Genomic DNA, 20,609 nt, shown 5'->3' on the forward strand with positions numbered 1-20,609 from the left:
CTGTCCCCATCAAACACTCCCAGGACAGGTACAGCACGTGGTTAGATACAGAGTAAAGCTCCCTCTACACTGTCCCCATCAAACACTCCCAGGACAGGTACAGCACGTGGTTAGATACAGAGTAAATCTCCCTCTACACTGCCCCCATCAAACACTCCCAGGACAGGTACAGCACGGGGTTAGATACAGAGTAAAGCTCCCTCTACACTGTCCCCATCAAACACTCCCAGGACAGGTACAGCACGGGGTTAGATACAGAGTAAAGCTCCCTCAACACTGTCCCCATCAAACACTCCCAGGACAGGGACAGCACGGGGTTAGATACAGAGTAAAGCTCCCTCTACACTGTCCCCATCAAACACTCCCAGACAGGTACAGCACGGGGTAAGATACAGAGTAAAGCTCCCTCTACACTGTCCCCATCAAAAACTCCCAGGACAGGTACTGCACGGGGTTAGATACAGAGTAAAACTCCCTCTACACTGTCCCCATCAAACACTCCCAGGACAGGTACAGCACGTGGTTAGATACAGAGTATATCTCCCTCTACACTGTCCCCATCAAACACTCCCAGGACAGGTACAGCACGGGGTTAGATACAGAGTAAAGCTCCCTCTACACTGTCCCCATCAAACACTCCCAGGACAGGTACAGCACGTGGTTAGATACAGAGTAAATCTCCCTCTACACTGTCCCCATCAAACACTCCCAGGACAGGTACAGCACGGGGTTAGATACAGAGTAAAGCTCCCTCTACACTGTCCCCATCAAACACTCCCAGGACAGGTACTGCACGGGGTTAGATACAGAGTAAAGCTCCCTCTACACTGTCCCCATCAAAAACTCCCAGGACAGGTACTGCACGGGGTTAGATACAGAGTAAAGCTCCCTCTACACTGTCCCCATCAAAAACTCCCAGGACAGGTACTGCACGGGGTTAGATACAGAGTAAAGCTCCCTCTACACTGTCCCCATCAAACACTCCCAGGACAGGTACAGCACGGGGTTAGATACAGAGTAAAGCTCCCTCTACACTGTCCCCATCAAACACTCCCAGGACAGGTACTGCACGGGGTTAGATACAGAGTAAAGCTCCCTCTACACTGTCCCCATCAAACACTCCCTGGACAGGTACTGCACGGGGTTAGATACAGAGTAAAGCTCCCTCTACACTGTCCCCATCAAACACTCCCTGGACAGGTACTGCACGGGGTTAGATACAGAGTAAAGCTCCCTCTACACTGTCCCCATCAAACTATCCCTGGACAGGTACTGCACGGGGTTAGATACAGAGTAAAGCTCCCTCTACACTGTCCCCATCAAACACTCCCTGGACAGGTACTGCACGGGGTTAGATAAAGAGTAAAGCTCCCTCTACACTGTCCCCATCAAACACTCCCAGGACAGGTGCAGCACGGGGTTAGATACAGAGTAAAGCTCCCTCTACACTGTCCCCATTAAACACTCCCAGGACAGGTACAGCACGGGATTAGATACAGAGTAAAGCTCCCTCTACACTGTCCCCATTAAACACTCCCAGGACAGGTACAGCACGGGGTTAGATACAGAGTAAAGCTCCCTCTACACTGTCCCCATCAAACACTCCCAGGACAGGTACAGCACGGGGTTAGATACAGAGTAAAGCTCCCTCTACACTGTCCCCATCAAACACTCCCAGGACAGGTACAGCCGGGGTTAGATACAGAGTAAAGCTCCCTCTACACTGTCCCCATCCAACACTCCCTGGACAGGTACAGCACGGGGTTAGATACAGAGTAAAGCTCCCTCTACACTGTCCCCATCAAACACTCGCAGGACAGGTACAGTACGGGGTTAGATACAGAGTAAAACTCCCTCTTCACTGTCCCCATCAAACACTCGCAGGACAGGTACAGCAGAGGGTCAGATACAGAGTAAAGCTCCCTCGACACTGTCCCCATCAAACACTCCCAGGACTGGTACAGCACGGGGTTAGATACAGAGTAAAGCTCCCTCTACACTATCCCCATCAAACACTCCCAGGACAGGTACAGCAGAGGGTCAGATACAGAGTAAAGCTCCCTCGACACTGTCCCCATCAAACACTCCCAGGACAGGTACAGCAGAGGGTCAGATACAGAGTAAAGCTCCCTCGACACTGTCCCCATCAAACACTCCCAGGACAGTCACAGCAGAGGGTCAGATACAGAGTAAAGCTCCCTCGACACTGTCCCCATCAAACACTCCCAGGACAGGTACAGCACGGGGTTAGATACAGAGTAAAGCTCCCTATACCCTGTCCCCATCAAACATTCCCAGGACAGGTACAGCACGGGGTTAGATACAGAGTAAAGCTCCCTCTACACTGTCCCCATCAAACACTCCCAGGACAGGTACAGCACAGGGTTAGATACAGAGTAAAGCTCCCTCTACACTGTCCCCATCAAACACTCCCAGGACAGATACAGCACGGGGTTAGATACAGAGTAAAGCTCCCTCTACACTGTCCCCATCAAACACTCCCAGGGCAGGTACAGCACGGGGTTAGATACAGAGTAAAGCTCCCTCGAGACTGTCCCCATCAAACACTCCCAGGACAGGTACAGCACGGGGTTAAATACAGAGTAAAGCTCCCTCAAGACTGTCCCCATCAAACACTCCCAGGACAGGTACAGCACGGGGTTAGATACAGAGTAAAGCTCCCTCTACACTGTCCCCATCAAACACACCCAGGACAGGGACAGCACGGGGTTAGATACAGAGTAAAGCTCCCTCTACACTGTCCCCATCAAACACTCCCAGGACAGGTACAGCACAGGGTTAGATACAGAGTAAAGCTCCCTCTACACTGTCCCCATCAAACACTCCCAGACAGGTACAGCACGGGGTTAGATACAGAGTAAAGCTCCCTCTACACTGTCCCCATCAAAAACTCCCAGGACAGGTACTGCACGGGGTTAGATACAGAGTAAAACTCCCTCTACACTGTCCCCATCAAACACTCCCAGGACAGGTACAGCACGTGGTTAGATACAGAGTAAATCTCCCTCTACACTGTCCCCATCAAACACTCCCAGGTCAGGTACAGCACGGGGTTAGATACAGAGTAAAGCTCCCTCTACACTGTCCCCATCAAACACTCCCAGGACAGGTACAGCACGTGGTTAGATACAGAGTAAATCTCCCTCTACACTGCCCCCATCAAACACTCCCAGGACAGGTACAGCACGGGGTTAGATACAGAGTAAAGCTCCCTCTACACTGTCCCCATCAAACACTCCCAGGACAAGTACAGCACGGGGTTAGATACAGAGTAAAGCTCCCTCAACACTGTCCCCATCAAACACTCCCAGGACAGGTACAGCACGGGGTTAGATACAGAGTAAAGCTCCCTCTACACTGTCCCCATCAAACACTCCCAGACAGGTACAGCACGGGGTTAGATACAGAGTAAAGCTCCCTCTACACTGTCCCCATCAAAAACTCCCAGGATAGGTACTGCACGGGGTTAGATACAGAGTAAAACTCCCTCTACACTGTCCCCATCAAACACTCCCAGGACAGGTACAGCACGTGGTTAGATACAGAGTATATCTCCCTCTACACTGTCCCCATCAAACACTCCCAGGACAGGTACAGCACGGGGTTAGATACAGAGTAAAGCTCCCTCTACACTGTCCCCATCAAACACTCCCAGGACAGGTACAGCACGTGGTTAGATACAGAGTAAATCTCCCTCTACACTGTCCCCATCAAACACTCCCAGGACAGGTACAGCACGGGGTTAGATACAGAGTAAAGCTCCCTCTACATTGTCCCCATCAAACACTCCCAGGACAGGTACTGCACGGGGTTAGATACAGAGTAAAGCTCCCTCTACACTGTCCCCATCAAAAACTCCCAGGACAGGTACTGCACGGGGTTAGATACAGAGTAAAGCTCCCTCTACACTGTCCCCATCAAAAACTCCCAGGACAGGTACTGCACGGGGTTAGATACAGAGTAAAGCTCCCTCTACACTGTCCCCATCAAACACTCCCAGGACAGGTACAGCACGGGGTTAGATACAGAGTAAAGCTCCCTCTACACTGTCCCCATCAAACACTCCCAGGACAGGTACTGCACGGGGTTAGATACAGAGTAAAGCTCCCTCTACACTGTCCCCATCAAACACTCCCTGGACAGGTACTGCACGGGGTTAGATACAGAGTAAAGCTCCCTCTACACTGTCCCCATCAAACACTCCCTGGACAGGTACTGCACGGGGTTAGATACAGAGTAAAGCTCCCTCTACACTGTCCCCATCAAACTATCCCTGGACAGGTACTGCACGGGGTTAGATACAGAGTAAAGCTCCCTCTACACTGTCCCCATCAAACACTCCCTGGACAGGTACTGCACGGGGTTAGATAAAGAGTAAAGCTCCCTCTACACTGTCCCCATCAAACACTCCCAGGACAGGTGCAGCACGGGGTTAGATACAGAGTAAAGCTCCCTCTACACTGTCCCCATTAAACACTCCCAGGACAGGTACAGCACGGGATTAGATACAGAGTAAAGCTCCCTCTACACTGTCCCCATTAAACACTCCCAGGACAGGTACAGCACGGGGTTAGATACAGAGTAAAGCTCCCTCTACACTGTCCCCATCAAACACTCCCAGGACAGGTACAGCACGGGGTTAGATACAGAGTAAAGCTCCCTCTACACTGTCCCCATCAAACACTCCCAGGACAGGTACAGCCGGGGTTAGATACAGAGTAAAGCTCCCTCTACACTGTCCCCATCAAACACTCCCTGGACAGGTACAGCACGGGGTTAGATACAGAGTAAAGCTCCCTCTACACTGTCCCCATCAAACACTCGCAGGACAGGTACAGTACGGGGTTAGATACAGAGTAAAACTCCCTCTTCACTGTCCCCATCAAACACTCGCAGGACAGGTACAGCAGAGGGTCAGATACAGAGTAAAGCTCCCTCGACACTGTCCCCATCAAACACTCCCAGGACTGGTACAGCACGGGGTTAGATACAGAGTAAAGCTCCCTCTACACTATCCCCATCAAACACTCCCAGGACAGGTACAGCAGAGGGTCAGATACAGAGTAAAGCTCCCTCGACACTGTCCCCATCAAACACTCCCAGGACAGGTACAGCACGGGGTTAGATACAGAGTAAAGCTCCCTCGACACTGTCCCCATCAAACACTCCCAGGACAGATACAGCACGGGGTTAGATACAGAGTAAAGCTCCCTTTACACTATCCCCATCAAACACTCCCAGGACAGTCACAGCAGAGGGTCAGATACAGAGTAAAGCTCCCTCGACACTGTCCCCATCAAACACTCCCAGGACAGGTACAGCACGGGGTTAGATACAGAGTAAAGCTCCCTATACCCTGTCCCCATCAAACATTCCCAGGACAGGTACAGCACGGGGTTAGATACAGAGTAAAGCTCCCTCTACACTGTCCCCATCAAACACTCCCAGGACAGGTACAGCACAGGGTTAGATACAGAGTAAAGCTCCCTCTACACTGTCCCCATCAAACACTCCCAGGACAGATACAGCACGGGGTTAGATACAGAGTAAAGCTCCCTCTACACTGTCCCCATCAAACACTCCCAGGGCAGGTACAGCACGGGGTTAGATACAGAGTAAAGCTCCCTCGAGACTGTCCCCATCAAACACTCCCAGGACAGGTACAGCACGGGGTTAAATACAGAGTAAAGCTCCCTCAAGACTGTCCCCATCAAACACTCCCAGGACAGGTACAGCACGGGGTTAGATACAGAGTAAAGCTCCCTCTACACTGTCCCCATCAAACACACCCAGGACAGGGACAGCACGGGGTTAGATACAGAGTAAAGCTCCCTCTACACTGTCCCCATCAAACACTCCCAGGACAGGTACAGCACGGGGTTAGATACAGAGTAAAGCTCCCTCTACACTGTCCCCATCAAACACTCCCGGGACAGGTACAGTTCGGGGTTAGATACAGAGTAAAGCTCCCTCTACACTGTCCCCATCAAACACTCCCAGGACAGGTACAGCACGGTGTTAGATACAGAGTAAAGCTCCCTCTACACTGCCCCCATCAAACACTCCCAGGACAAGTACAGCACGGGGTTAGATACAGAGTAAAGCTCCCTCTACACTGTCCCCATCAAACACTCCCAGGACAGATACAGCACGGGGTTAGATACAGAGTAAAGCTCCCTCTACACTGTCCCCATCAAACACTCCCAGGACAAGTACAGCACGGGGTTAGATACAGAGTTAAGCTCCCTCTACACTGTCCCCATCAAACACTCCCAGGACAGATACAGCACGGGGTTAGATACAGAGTAAAGCTCCCTCTACACTGTCCCCATCAAACACTCCCAGGACAGGTACAGCACGGGGTTAGATACAGAGTAAAGCTCCCTCTACACTGTCCCCATCAAACACTCCCAGGACAGGTACAGCCGGGGTTAGATACAGAGTAAAGCTCCCTCTACACTGTCCCCATCAAACACTCCCTGGACAGGTACAGCACGGGGTTAGATACAGAGTAAAGCTCCCTCTACACTGTCCCCATCAAACACTCGCAGGACAGGTACAGTACGGGGTTAGATACAGAGTAAAACTCCCTCTTCACTGTCCCCATCAAACACTCGCAGGACAGGTACAGCAGAGGGTCAGATACAGAGTAAAGCTCCCTCGACACTGTCCCCATCAAACACTCCCAGGACTGGTACAGCACGGGGTTAGATACAGAGTAAAGCTCCCTCTACACTATCCCCATCAAACACTCCCAGGACAGGTACAGCAGAGGGTCAGATACAGAGTAAAGCTCCCTCGACACTGTCCCCATCAAACACTCCCAGGACAGGTACAGCACGGGGTTAGATACAGAGTAAAGCTCCCTCGACACTGTCCCCATCAAACACTCCCAGGACAGATACAGCACGGGGTTAGATACAGAGTAAAGCTCCCTTTACACTATCCCCATCAAACACTCCCAGGACAGTCACAGCAGAGGGTCAGATACAGAGTAAAGCTCCCTCGACACTGTCCCCATCAAACACTCCCAGGACAGGTACAGCACGGGGTTAGATACAGAGTAAAGCTCCCTATACCCTGTCCCCATCAAACATTCCCAGGACAGGTACAGCACGGGGTTAGATACAGAGTAAAGCTCCCTCTACACTGTCCCCATCAAACACTCCCAGGACAGGTACAGCACAGGGTTAGATACAGAGTAAAGCTCCCTCTACACTGTCCCCATCAAACACTCCCAGGACAGATACAGCACGGGGTTAGATACAGAGTAAAGCTCCCTCAAGACTGTCCCCATCAAACACTCCCAGGACAGGTACAGCACGGGGTTAGATACAGAGTAAAGCTCCCTCTACACTGTCCCCATCAAACACACCCAGGACAGGGACAGCACGGGGTTAGATACAGAGTAAAGCTCCCTCTACACTGTCCCCATCAAACACTCCCAGGACAGGTACAGCACGGGGTTAGATACAGAGTAAAGCTCCCTCTACACTGTCCCCATCAAACACTCCCGGGACAGGTACAGTTCGGGGTTAGATACAGAGTAAAGCTCCCTCTACACTGTCCCCATCAAACACTCCCAGGACAGGTACAGCACGGTGTTAGATACAGAGTAAAGCTCCCTCTACACTGCCCCCATCAAACACTCCCAGGACAAGTACAGCACGGGGTTAGATACAGAGTAAAGCTCCCTCTACACTGTCCCCATCAAACACTCCCAGGACAGATACAGCACGGGGTTAGATACAGAGTAAAGCTCCCTCTACACTGTCCCCATCAAACACTCCCAGGACAAGTACAGCACGGGGTTAGATACAGAGTTAAGCTCCCTCTACACTGTCCCCATCAAACACTCCCAGGACAGATACAGCACGGGGTTAGATACAGAGTAAAGCTCCCTCTACACTGTCCCCATCAAACACTCCCAGGGCAGGTACAGCACGGGGTTAGATACAGAGTAAAGCTCCCTCTACACTGTCCCCATCAAACACTCCCTGGACAGGTACAGCACGGGGTTAGATACAGAGTAAAGCTCCCTCTACACTGTCCCCATCAAACACTCCCAGACAGGTACAGCATGGGGTTAGATACAGAGTAAAGCTCCCTCTACACTGCCCCCATCAAACACTCCCAGGACAGGTACAGCACGGGGTTAGATACAGAGTAAAGCTCCCTCTACTCTGTCCCCATCAAACACTCCCAGGACAGGTACAGCACGGGGTTAGATACAGAGTAAATGTTTGGTGTAAAGTTCACTCTGCATGATTCCAGGACAGGTTTTTTAATCCGTTCATGGGAAGCATGTGTCTCTGGCAAGGCCCAACATTTCATACCCATCCCAAAATGCCCTTGAACTGACCAGTTCACTCAGCCGATTCGGAGGGTCGTTAAGAGTCAACCGTATTGCTGAGGGTCTGGAGTCACATGTAGGCCAGACCGGGTGAGGATGGCAGATTTCCTTGGTGAACTAGCGTTAATGGTTCCATGGTCATTAGACTTTTAATGCTGGATGTTATTGGATTCAGATTGTGCTACCTGCTGTGGTGGGATTCAAACCCAGGTCCCCTGCTTCTCTCTACTCCACTGACTGTACCATCGTGTCACCGCTGCCCCACCAGCACGAGGTTAGATACCGAATACTGCCGTCTCTACCTTGTCCCAAACATTTCCAGCTAAGGGACAGCATGGGGTTACCTACATTGCGCACAAACCAGCAATGTGACCTCCCAGAATAAGATGGGCAGCTGATTGTCGAGTGTTTAAAGTTGCTACCACAAAACCGAGGGCAATCCAACAATGGAGATGTTTCCCTTAGAATCAAAGCGAATAATAATGCAAACCTCTCCTAAACTGTAAACGGTCAGTCCTCCGAGGACAATCGGAAAGATGGGCCTCCCACAGGAGTCCAGGGGAATGGGTTGAACCAGTTTCCGGGAGCTCCTGTCTCGATTTCGCTTCTTCTTTGATACCTTTTTCAGACCTAGAATTAATTGCACGTTAGCATTTCAACCAAACTACAGACATAAAGCACAAAATGTGAAACCATCCCCTTTGATATTCAGAGCGGGATTTGAAGCTAACACAGAAAAGCTGCTCCCTGTCCAGATCTCTGTCCAGGGAACACTGCCCAGAGACAGCTTCTGCAGTGAGGCCCCTTGGGGTTATTGGCCATAAGCCGGTCAAAATGGCTATGAGCCATGGGTTTAATTCTACTCAAAAGTTTGTCAGTGGATGGGGAAGGATGCTGTGCGGTTGGGCAGTTGTGAGTACGATGCTGGAAAGAGGCCAGTTCCATTGAAGAAAGGCTCATAGTCCGAGATGTTTACAGCACGGAAACAGGCCCTTCGGCCCAGCTGGTCCATGCCGCCCAGTTTCTATCACTAAGCTAGTCCCACTTGCCCACATTTGGCCCATATCCCTCTATACCCACCCTGCCCATGTAACTGTCTAACTGCTTTTTAAAGGACAAAGTTGTACCCACCTCTACTACTACCTCTGGCAGCTCGTTCCAGACGCTCACCACCACCCTGTGTGTGAAGAAATTGCCCCTCTGGTCTCTTCTGAATCTCTCCCCTCTCACCTTAAACCTCTGCCCTCTAGTTCTAGACTCCTCTACCTTTGGGAAAAGATGTTGACTATCGACCTTATCTATGCCCCTCATTATTTTATAGACCTCTATAAGATCACCCCTAAGCCTCCTCCGCTCCAGGGAAAAAAGCCCCAGTCTATCCAGCCTCTCCTTCTAGCTCAGACTCAGACCATCAGGTCCTGGAAGCCCCTCGGCTGGCTTGAAGTGATATTGATGTTGAGGGAGCAGGAGATGTGCTCAACTTCCACGAAAGGGCCCGATTACCCAGTTCTCCTTCTGGAGACGGTCCATTCCAATTGGCATTTGCTCCACAGCTACTTTGTGCCATGGGAAGGGGCACCTTTTTTTTGTCGGGCAGTGGCACTTTGCCAGGGTGGATCATTCGCCAATAGTTGGCCCACGGGGGTGGGTGAGCTGATTAGGGAAACCAGCATGGATTGATTACGGGCAAGTCACGTCTAACAAACCTCGATTTGAGGCCACGAGCGTGGTGGATAAGGAAATGTCAATGCATATTCTTGATATGGACTTCCAGAAAACATTCGATAAGGTTCCACATGGGGGACTGTTAGCAAAGTGAGAGTCCATGGGAACGGAAGCAACCTTCTGACGTTGGGAGGTAATTGTGAGGAGGCAGGTCGAGAGAAGGGATTAATCTAGGACAAAGGTTCGGCACAACATCGTGGGCCGAAGGGCCTGTTCTGTGCTGTATTTTCTATGTTCTATGTTCTATAATGAGCACGTGCTCCAATTGCTCGGATGTGGCCAGGGGCCTCTGCTGCTCACTGTATTTAGCGATAACTTAGATAAAGGAAAAGAGAGCTGCTTGCTGATGACTCTAAGTTAGGAGGCAGAGTAAATAGTGTAGAGTGGAGCAGAAAGTTACAAAATAAACTGATGGATTTAGTGAGCGGGCAAAACTAAGACCAACGGAATTCAATGTGGGAAAATAAGAGATCATCCCCTGGGAACCTAAAATAGATCACCTTCCAAATGGTGAAAAACTAGGAACTGTGGAGGAGCAGGGAGGTTTCGATGTCAGTCTGCAAAAATCACTTCAAACTGGTGGACAGGTACAAAACAAAAACTTAAAACAGCTAATGGAACACTGACCTTCATCTGCAGGTAAAGAGGTGGATGTTAGATTAGAGCCGTACAGGACTCTGGTCCGGTCCCTCGTGGGATCCTGCAGTCAGTTCTGGGCACCACATTCTCTGGAAGGATATCGCAACCTCAGAGAGGTACGGCCACATTCACAGGAATGATAAGGGGGGAGGGGTTTAGCTCAGTGGGCTGGACAGCTAGCTTCTGATACAAAGCAAGGCCAACAGCGCGGGTTCAATTGCCGTACCGCCTGAAGTTATTGGGATTACCTCAACCGTGCCCTCGCCTGCGGTGTGGTGATCCTCAGGTTAAATCACCGCCCGTCACCTCTCCCCCTCAAAGGATCATCAGGGACTACGTAGACTTAAATTAGGCAATAGAGTTCAATCATGGTGGCAGGTTGCAGGCTTGTGTTTGCTTGATTATTACAACTGGGTTTTAAAGTAATGAAAGGATTTGATAGTGTCAGCAGAGAGAAATTATTTCTGCAGGTGGTAGAGTCCGGAACAAGGGGACAAAGCCTTGAAATTAGCGGCAGAGTGTTCAAGGATGATCTTTCCTCACACGAAGGGTATTGGAAACTGAACTCGCTCCTTTAAAAAGATGCTGAGGCTCGGAGGGGATGAAATGAAAATTTCAAAACGGGTTTCAGGAAGGGGTACTGAGTATTACAAAATATTAGCACTCCGTGCTAATGTTTCTGCTCCACATGAATCTCCACACAGCCTATCACCTCACCCCATCAACATGTTCCTATTCCGCTTTCTATTCATACCTCCCTCGGGGCAGCAAGACAGCACAGTGGTTAGCACAGTTGATTGACAGCTCCAGGGTCCCAGGTTCGATTCCCGGCTTGGGTCACTGTCTGCGCGGAGTCTGCACGGTCTCCCCGTGTGTGCGTGGGTTTCCTCCGGGTGCTCCGGTTTCCTCCCACAGTCCAAAGATGTGCAGGTTAGGTGGATTGGCCATGGTAAATTGCCCTTTAGTGTCCAAAAAAGGTTAGGAGGGGTTACGGGGCCAGGGTAGAGGTGAGGGCTAAGGTAGGGTGCTCCAAGGGCGGTATGTGGCGCAGTGGATAGCACTGGGACTGCGGCGCTGAGGACACGGGTTCGAACCCCGGCCCTGGATCACTGTCCGTGTGGAGTTTGCACGTTCTCTCCGTGTCTGCGTGGGTTTCACCCGCACAACCCAAAGATGTGCAGGCTAGGTGGATTGGCCATGATAAATTGGGGGAAAAAAATAATTGGGTACTCTAAATTTATAAACAAAAAGGCAGGGTGTTTTTGTTGGATGGGTTGAACACCCTTCGGGTGAGGTTACAGGGTGGGGGATACAACCTAGGTAGGGTTGTCTTTCCAAGAACTGGTGCAGACTCGATGGGCCGATTGGCCTCTTTCTGCACTAAGAGCCACATAGAAAATAGTCACTCATAAATCCAACCGGAAATTCACTCGAAGCGTCTTTGCCGGGGAATGTAAAAGTTCGATGATTCGAAGCGTTTGTGCAGCTTCCCTCGTGCCCATCGCTATAACCGCTGTGGTAGCATGTTTTACACCCTCGCCACTCTCCCGGCAAAGACGTTTCTAGTCAATTTCCTCTTGGATTTCTGAGTGACGATTTTCTATGTGGCTCTTAGTTTGGTCTTACCCTATTGTGGGAGCACCTTCTGTACGTCTAACGTACTCACTTTGGCAATCGTGACGGCTTCTATCTGGTCACCCCTCAAAACTTCTCTTTGCTAGGGAGGAACGCCAGCTTTCTTAACCTTTTATCGACACATGGAAAACAGGAACAGGAGGAGGCCATTCGGCCCTACGAGCCTACTCCCCCATTCATTATGATCATGGCTGATCATCCAACTCAATAGCCTAATCCTGCTTTCCCCCCCATATCCTGTGATCCCCTTCACCTTTAGGACTATATCTAACTGCTTCCTGAAACCATACAATGTTTTGGACTCAACTACCTCCTGTGGTAACAAATTCCACAGGCCGACCCCTCTCTGGGTGAAGAAATTCCTCCTCATCTCTGTCCTAAATGGTCAACCCCGTATCCTCAGACTGTGACCCCTGGTTCTGGACACACCCACCATCGGGAACATCCTTCCTGCATCCACCCTGTCCAGTCCTGGTAGAATTTTCTCAGTTTCTATGGGATCTCCCTCCTCATTCTTCTGAACTCCAGAAAATACAATCCTAACCGAGTCAATCTCTCCTCATACATCAGTCCCGCCATCCCAGGAATCATCCTGGTAAACGTCTGCTGCACTCCCTCCATCGCAAGAACATCCTCCCCCAGATAAGGAGACCAAAACTGCCCACAATATTCCAGGTGTGGCCTCACCAAGGCCCTGTGTAATTGCAGCAAGACACCCCCGCTCCTGTACTCCAATCCTCTCGCTATGAAGGCCAACAATCAGTTCAGGAATCATTCCAGTAAATATTTTTGCACCTTCTCCAGTATCTCTATATACTTTCTATAAAATGGAAAACAGAAATAATCACAGCATTCTAAGTGGGATCTAATCAAGCTTCTAGTCCTATTAGGATAACCTTTCCAGTTTAATTCTATCCCTCTAGAAATGTTAATTTAGCAATTACACATCAATTCTGTTTCTTCATTTTCTTCCTGGCACATTCTTCCTCTGTATTCACTAATTTCCAGTTTAGTGCAGTCAGCTGATACACTAATTTGATGTTATATTTGCAATTTCTGAGTCCAAATCATTTCTGTAAATTGTAAACACCGGGGACCTCAGCATCCTTTTCAACATAGCTTCCCACACGATGTAACCAAAGTGGATAGGGATCGGCCATGATCCCACCGGTCTCCTCCTCTTCATGATGAGCTGTAAACGGCTGGCGTCACAATGCAAGGTGCCAACAGGTGAATCTCTTTGCCAGCTGCTACCCTGCTTATACGTCGTAAGGTGTCACAATCGCGAGAGTCCACTTTCAGACATGTGCCCATTCCTCCATCTGTATCGGCAGCCTCTTACACCCACACAACCCACCCCACCCACCAGCCAATCAGATGTACAGTGCTCTTTTTCGATCTTCAACGGCAGGTAGCAGAGGGTGTATTTGTGGCGTCTATCGTAATGTGGAGTACTGCTTTAGGAAGCGAGCTCCAACAGAATCCAGCCACATCCTGGAAGAACAGGCTTAATCGTGTTGGCCACTGTTGAAAGACGTGACAGCCTTGGTGCCAGATTGAGAACGTAACCACCATGAGTATGTGTGAAAGGAGCGGCACATTGCAACCAGGAGGTGGCATTGTCAAGGGGACTTTTTTTAAAAATATTTTTTGCGGTATGTGGGCTTCGCTGGCTAGGCCAACATTTGTTGTCCATCCCGAATTGCCCTGGAGAAGGTGATGGTGAGCTGCCTTCTTGAGCTGCCGTCCATGGAGGTACACCCACTGTGCTGTGAGGGAGGGATTTCCAGGATGTTACCCCAGCGACAGTGAAGGAACGGCCGATATATTTCCCAGTCAGGATGGGGAGTGACTGGGAGAGGAACCTCCAGGTGGTGGGGTTCCCAGGTATCTGCTGCTCTTGTCCTTCTAGGTGGTCGTGGCTGTAGGTTTGGAAGGTGCTGTCTGAGGAACCTTGGTGAGTTACTGCAGTGCATCTTGTAGATGGTACACACGGCTGTCACCGTGCGTTCGGGGTGGAGAGAGTGAGTGTTTGTGGATGGGGTGTTAATCAAGCGGGGCAATTTATCACGGCCAATCCACCTAACCTGCACATGTTGGACTGTGGGAGGAAACCGGAGCACCCGGAGGAAACCCACGCAGACACGGGGAGAACGTGCAGACTCCGCACTGACAGTGACCCAGCGGGGAATCGAACCTGGGACCCTGGAGCCGTTGAAGCGACAGTGCTAACCACTGTGCTACCGTGCCGCCCCTATGGCTAGTCCAGTTCAGTGTCTGGTCAATGGTAACCCCCGGGATGTTGCTTTTATCCTTTCATGGAGTGTCTCTGGATTGTGGTTGATATCCACAGATGGAGGACAAAGGGCCGGCTGACGACACTTCAGAGTTCCAGCGCGGGTTGGATTCTCCAAGTTGGGCTGGCCATTAGTGATGGCTTGGCCAGAGGAAACCAGAACCTCCGTCATATGTGAGGAGCTGGAGGCGATCGAGACGTATCTGTGGTTTCTTGCTTCCCGTAATAACCTCAAGGTCTCTGAAATATTGCGTAAGACCCAGAAGACATTTCATCATCTGGGCATTTCAGCTCTCAGAGTTGCTCACACAGAGGAGTTGCAACTCAGTACAGCCTTGAAGATATCGCCACAAACTGAGAGCGTCAGGCAGGTTTTAAGGATGCGACGGGAATAACAGCCCTTTAGATTTCGTCAGCTACAGAACCTATCCAAGAATTGGCAGAATATCATCACACCAGACCTGGTTTGTGGCTTTAAATGCCAATTGAATTTATTGAACAATAGGTTAACACATGAATAAATAACAGCAATATAGAATGCATATATTTGAAGTAGATGTTAAACCAGGTTAATTCTTCGTTAGAAGGAGAATAATAAATGGTTTACAATCTATATATTAAATTGTGTATTTTTTAAATTATACTTTTGTATACAGTTATTTCTTTTCTCAGACGGATTGCCAGCTACAGGAGCTCACTGCCACAACCTGAGCTTTGTGAAAGTTAGACACCAACTCTCTGATTCCAACAGCAACTTCAGCACCATCCAAAGTCGTTGTGGATTTGAATAACTATCTGCTACATTCAAAAAGGAGCTGCCAATGACACAGTCACTCATAATGGCGGCAATCCCAGGCACTGACTGAGTAATAACTTGTGACCATGGGCAAGTCCAGATCGATTACCAATGATTGAGTGCGTGGGGGCACCAATGTCCGTGCCGAACGATTCTGGCTAAACTATGCGGCTATAAACCCCGAGTGCTAAAGCTATTTAATAAACCAATCATTCCCCACGCAAACCATTTACACAGCGTTGGTCAATAAACATTACTTTACCAACTTTTTTTCATGGAGTTTTGTGGTTGTGAAGGAGCAAAAAATGGGTTACTTTCCTATGCCAGCCACACAATTCCTCATCAAACACTCCCAGGATAGGTACAGCACGGGGTTAGATACAGAGTAAAGCTCCCTCCACACTGTCCCCATCAAACACTCACAGGACAGGTACAGCATGGGGTTAGATACAGAGTAAAGCTCACTCTACACTGTCCTCATCAAACACTCCCAGGACAGGTACAGCACGGGGTTAGATAGAGTAAAGCTCCCTCTACACTGTCCTCGTCAAACACTCCCAGGACAGGTACAGCACGGGGTGAGATACAGAGTAAAGCTCCCTCTACACTGTCGCCATCAATCACTCCCACGGCAGGTACAGCACGGGGTTAGATACAGAGCAAAGCTCCCTCGACACTGTCCCCATCAAACACTCCCAGGACAGGTACAGCGTGTGGTTAGATACAGAGTAAAGCTCCCTCTACACTGTCCTCATCAAACACTCCCAGGGAAGGTACAGCACGGGGTTAGATACAGAGTAAAGCTCTGTCTACACTGTCCTCATCAAACACTCCCAGCACAGGTACAGCACGGGGTTAGATACAGAGTAAAGCTCCCTCTACACTGTCCCCATCAAACACTCCCAGGACAGGTACAGCACGGGTTAGATTCAGAGTAAAGCTCACTCTACACTGTCCTCATCAAACACTCCCAGGACAGGTACAGCACGGGGTTAGATAGAGTAAAGCTCCCTCTACACTGTCCTCGTCAAACACTCCCAGGACAGGTACAGCACGGGGTGAGATACAGAGTAAAGCTCCCTCTACACTGTCTCCATCAATCACTCCCAGGGCAGGTACAGCACGGGGTTAGATACAGAGCAAAGCTCCCTCGACACTGTCCCCATCAAACACTCCAAGGACAGGTACAGCGTATGGTTAGATACAGAGTAAAGCTCCCTCTACACTGTCCTCATCAAACTCTCCCAGCACAGGTACAGCACGGGGTTAGATACAGAGTAAAGCTCCCTCTACGCTGTCCCCATCAAACAGTCCCAGGACAGATACAGCACGGGGTGATATACAGAGTAAAGCTCCCTCCACACTGTCCCCTTCAAACACTCCCAGGAGAGGTACACCATGGGGTTAGATACAGAGTAAAGCTCCCTCCACATTGTCCCCATCAAACACTCCCAGGAGAGGTACACCATGGGGTTAGATGCAGAGTAAAGCTCCCTCCACATTGTCCCCATCAAACACTACCAGGACAGGTACAGCACGGGGTTAGATACAGAGTAAAGCTCCCTCTACACTGGCTGGGAACAGACGGAGCCTGTGTGGAATATAAGGAAAGTAGGAAGGAACTTAAGCAAGGAGTCAGGAGGGCTAGAAGGGGTCACGAAAAGTCATTGGCAAATAGGGTTAAGGAAAATCCCAAGGTTTTTTACACGTACATAAAAAGCAAGAGGGTGACCAGGGAAAGGGTTGGCCCACTGAAGGATAGGCAAGGGAATCTATGTGTGGAGCCAGAGGAAATGGGCGAGGTACTAAATGAATACTTTGCATCAGTATTCACCAAAGAGAAGAAATTGGTAGATGTTGAGTCTGGAAAAGGGTGTGTACATAGCCTGGGTCACATTGTGATCCAAAAAGACGAGGTGTTGGGCGTCTTGAAAAATATTAAGGTAGATAAGTCCCCAGGGCCTGATGGGATCTACCCCAGAATACTGAAGGAGGCTGGAGAGGAAATTGCTGAGGCCTTGACAGAAATCTTTGGATCCTCACTGTCTTCAGGTGATGTCCCGGAGGACTGAAGAATAGCCAATGTTGTTCCTCTGTTTAAGAAGGGTAGCAAGGATAATCCAAGGAACTACAGGCCGGTGAGCCTTACGTCAGTGGTAGGTAAATTACTGGAGAGAATTCTTCAAGACAGGATCTACTCCCATTTGGAAGCAAATGGACGTATTAGTGAGAGGCAGCACGGTTTTGTGAAGGGGAGGTCGTGTCTCACTAACTTGATAGAGTTTTTCGAGGAGGTCACTAAGATGATTGATGCAGGTAGGGCAGTGGATGTTGTCTATATGGACTTCAGAAAGGCCTTTCACAAGGTCCCTCATGGTAGACTAGTACAAAAGGTGAAGTCACACGGAATCAGGGGTGAGCTGGCAAGGTGGATACAGAACTGGCTAGGTCATAGAAGGCAGAGAGTAGCAATGGAAGGATGCTTTTCTAATTGGAGGGCTGTGACTAGTGGTGTTCCGCAGGGATCAGTGCTGGGACCTTTGCTGTTTATAGTATATCTCAGTGATTTGTAGGAAAATGTAACTGGTCTGATGAATTGCGGATAGCGATGAGGACTGTCAGAGGATACAACATGATTTAGATCGTTTGGAGACCTGGGCGGAGAGGTGGCAGATGGAGTTTAATCCGGACAAATGTGAGGTAATGCATTTTGGAAGGTCTAATGCAGGTAGGGAATATACAGTGAATGGTAGAACCCTCAAGAGTATTGAAAGTCAGAGAGATCTAGGAGTACAGGTCCACAGGTCACTGAAAGGGGCAACACAGGTGGAGAAGGTAGTCAAGAAGGCATACGGCATGCTTGCCTTCATTGGCCGGGGCATTGAGTATAAGAATTGGCAAGTCATGTTGCAGCTGTATAGAACCTTAGTTAGGTCACACTTGGAGTATAGTGTTCAATTCTGGTCGCCACACTACCAAAAGGATGTGGAGGCTTTAGAGAGGGTGCAGAAGAGATTTACCAGGATGTTGCCTGGTATGGAGGGCATTAGCTATGAGGAGCGGTTGAATAAACTCGGTTTGTTCTCACTGGAACGACGGAGGTTGAGGGGTGACCTGATAGGTCTACAAAATTATGAGGGGCATAGACAGAGTGGATAGTCAGAGGCTTTTCCCCAGGTAGAGGGGTCAATTACTAGGGGGCATAGGTTTAAGGTGCGAGGGGCAAGGTTTAGAGTAGATGTACGAGGCAAGTTTTTTACGCAGAGGGTAGTGGGTGCCTGGAACTCGCTGCCGGAGGTGGTGGTGGAAGCAGGGACGATAGTGACATTTAAGGGGCATCTTGACAAATACATGAATAGGATGGTAATAGAGGGATACGGACCCAGGAAGTGTAGAAGATTGTATTTTAGTCGGGCAGCATGGTCGGCATGGGCTTGGAGGGCTGAAGGGCCTGTTCCTGTGCTGTACATTTCTTTGTTCTTTGTCTCTATTCCATTCCTCACACTCCATCCCTTTCCTGGAAGGACTCTATTCCATTCCTCACTCTCCATCCCTTTCCTGGAAGGACTCTATTCCATTCCTCTCTCTCCGCTCCTTTCCTAGAAGGACTCTATTCCATTCCTCACTCTCCATCCCTTTCCTGGAAGGACTCTATTCCATTCCTCTCTCTCCGCTCCTTTCCTAGAAGGACTCTATTCCATTCCTCACACTCCATCCCTTTCCTGGAAGGACTCTATTCCATTCCTCACTCTCTGCTCCTTTCCTGGAAGGACTCTATTCCATTCCTCACACTCCATCCCTTTCCTAGAAGGACTCTATTCCATTCCTCACTCTCTGCTCCTTTCCTGGAAGGACTCTATTCCATTCCTCACACTCCATCCCTTTCCTAGAAGGACTCTATTCCATTCCTCTCTCTCTGCTCCTTTCCTGGAAGGACTCTATTCCATTCCTCACACTCCATCCCTTTCCTGGAAGGACTCTATTCCATTCCTCACTCTCTGCTCCTTTCCTGGAAGGACTCTATTCCATTCCTCACTCTCCATCCCTTTCCTGGAAGGACTCTCCATTCCTCACTCTCTGCTCCTTTCCTGGAAGGACTCTATTCCATTCCTCACTCTCTGCTCCTTTCCTGGAAGGACTCTATTCCATTCCTCACTCTCCATCCCTTTCCTGGAAGGACTCTCCATTCCTCACTCTCTGCTCCTTTCCTGGAAGGACTCTATTCCATTCCTCACTCTCCATCCCTTTCCTGGAAGGACTCTCCATTCCTCACTCTCTGCTCCTTTCCTGGAAGGACTCTCCATTCCTCACTCTCCATCCCTTTCCTGGAAGGACTCTCCATTCCTCACTCTCTGCTCCTTTCCTGGAAGGACTCTATTCCATTCCTCACTCTCCATCCCTTTCCTGGAAGGACTCTCCATTCCTCACTCTCTGCTCCTTTCCTGGAAGGACTCTATTCCATTCCTCTCTCTCCGCTCCTTTCCTGGAAGGACTCTCCATTCCTCACTCTCTGCTACTTTCCTGGAAGGACTCTATTCCATTCCTCTCTCTCTGCTCCTTTCCTGGAAGGACTCTATTCCATTCCTCTCTCTCCGCTCCTTTCCTAGAAGGACTCTATTCCATTCCTCACACTCCATCCCTTTCCTGGAAGGACTCTATTCCATTCCTCACTCTCCATCCCTTTCCAGGAAGGACTCTATTCCATTCCTCACTCTCCGCTCCTTTCCTAGGACTCTATTCCATTCCTCACTCTCCATCCCTTTCCTGGAAGGACTCTATTCCATTCCTCTCTCTCCGCTCCTTTCCTAGAAGGACTCTATTCCATTCCTCACACTCCATCCCTTTCCTGGAAGGACTCTATTCCATTCCTCTCTCTCCGCTCCTTTCCTGGAAGGACTCTATTCCATTCCTCACACTCCATCCCTTTCCTAGAAGGACTCTATTCCATTCCTCTCTCTCCGCTCCTTTCCTGGAAAGAATCTATTCCATTCCTCACTCTCTGCTCCTTTCCTGGAAGGACTCTATTCCATTCCTCACTCTCCATCCCTTTCCTGGAAGGACTCTCCATTCCTCACTCTCTGCTCCTTTCCTGGAAGGACTCTATTCCATTCCTCTCTCTCCGCTCCTTTCCTGGAAGGACTCTC

General features: G+C 49.8%; 1 protein-coding gene across 3 annotated transcripts in view; it reads right to left on the reverse strand.

Moving 5' to 3' along the window:
• tbrg1 (transforming growth factor beta regulator 1) overlaps positions 1-20,609 on the reverse strand; it is a 181,901-nt gene that overhangs the window by 48,778 nt on the left and 112,514 nt on the right. For all 3 annotated transcript variants that reach the window (XM_072491874.1, XM_072491872.1, XM_072491873.1), the window contains one exon: positions 8,865-9,004. In XM_072491874.1, the coding sequence (XP_072347975.1) occupies positions 8,865-9,004 (140 nt within the window). The remainder of the gene's footprint in view (positions 1-8,864; positions 9,005-20,609) is intronic.

Source organism: Scyliorhinus torazame, chromosome 28 (genome assembly GCF_047496885.1).
Source record: "Scyliorhinus torazame isolate Kashiwa2021f chromosome 28, sScyTor2.1, whole genome shotgun sequence".
Classification (NCBI taxonomy): Eukaryota; Metazoa; Chordata; class Chondrichthyes; order Carcharhiniformes; family Scyliorhinidae; genus Scyliorhinus; species Scyliorhinus torazame.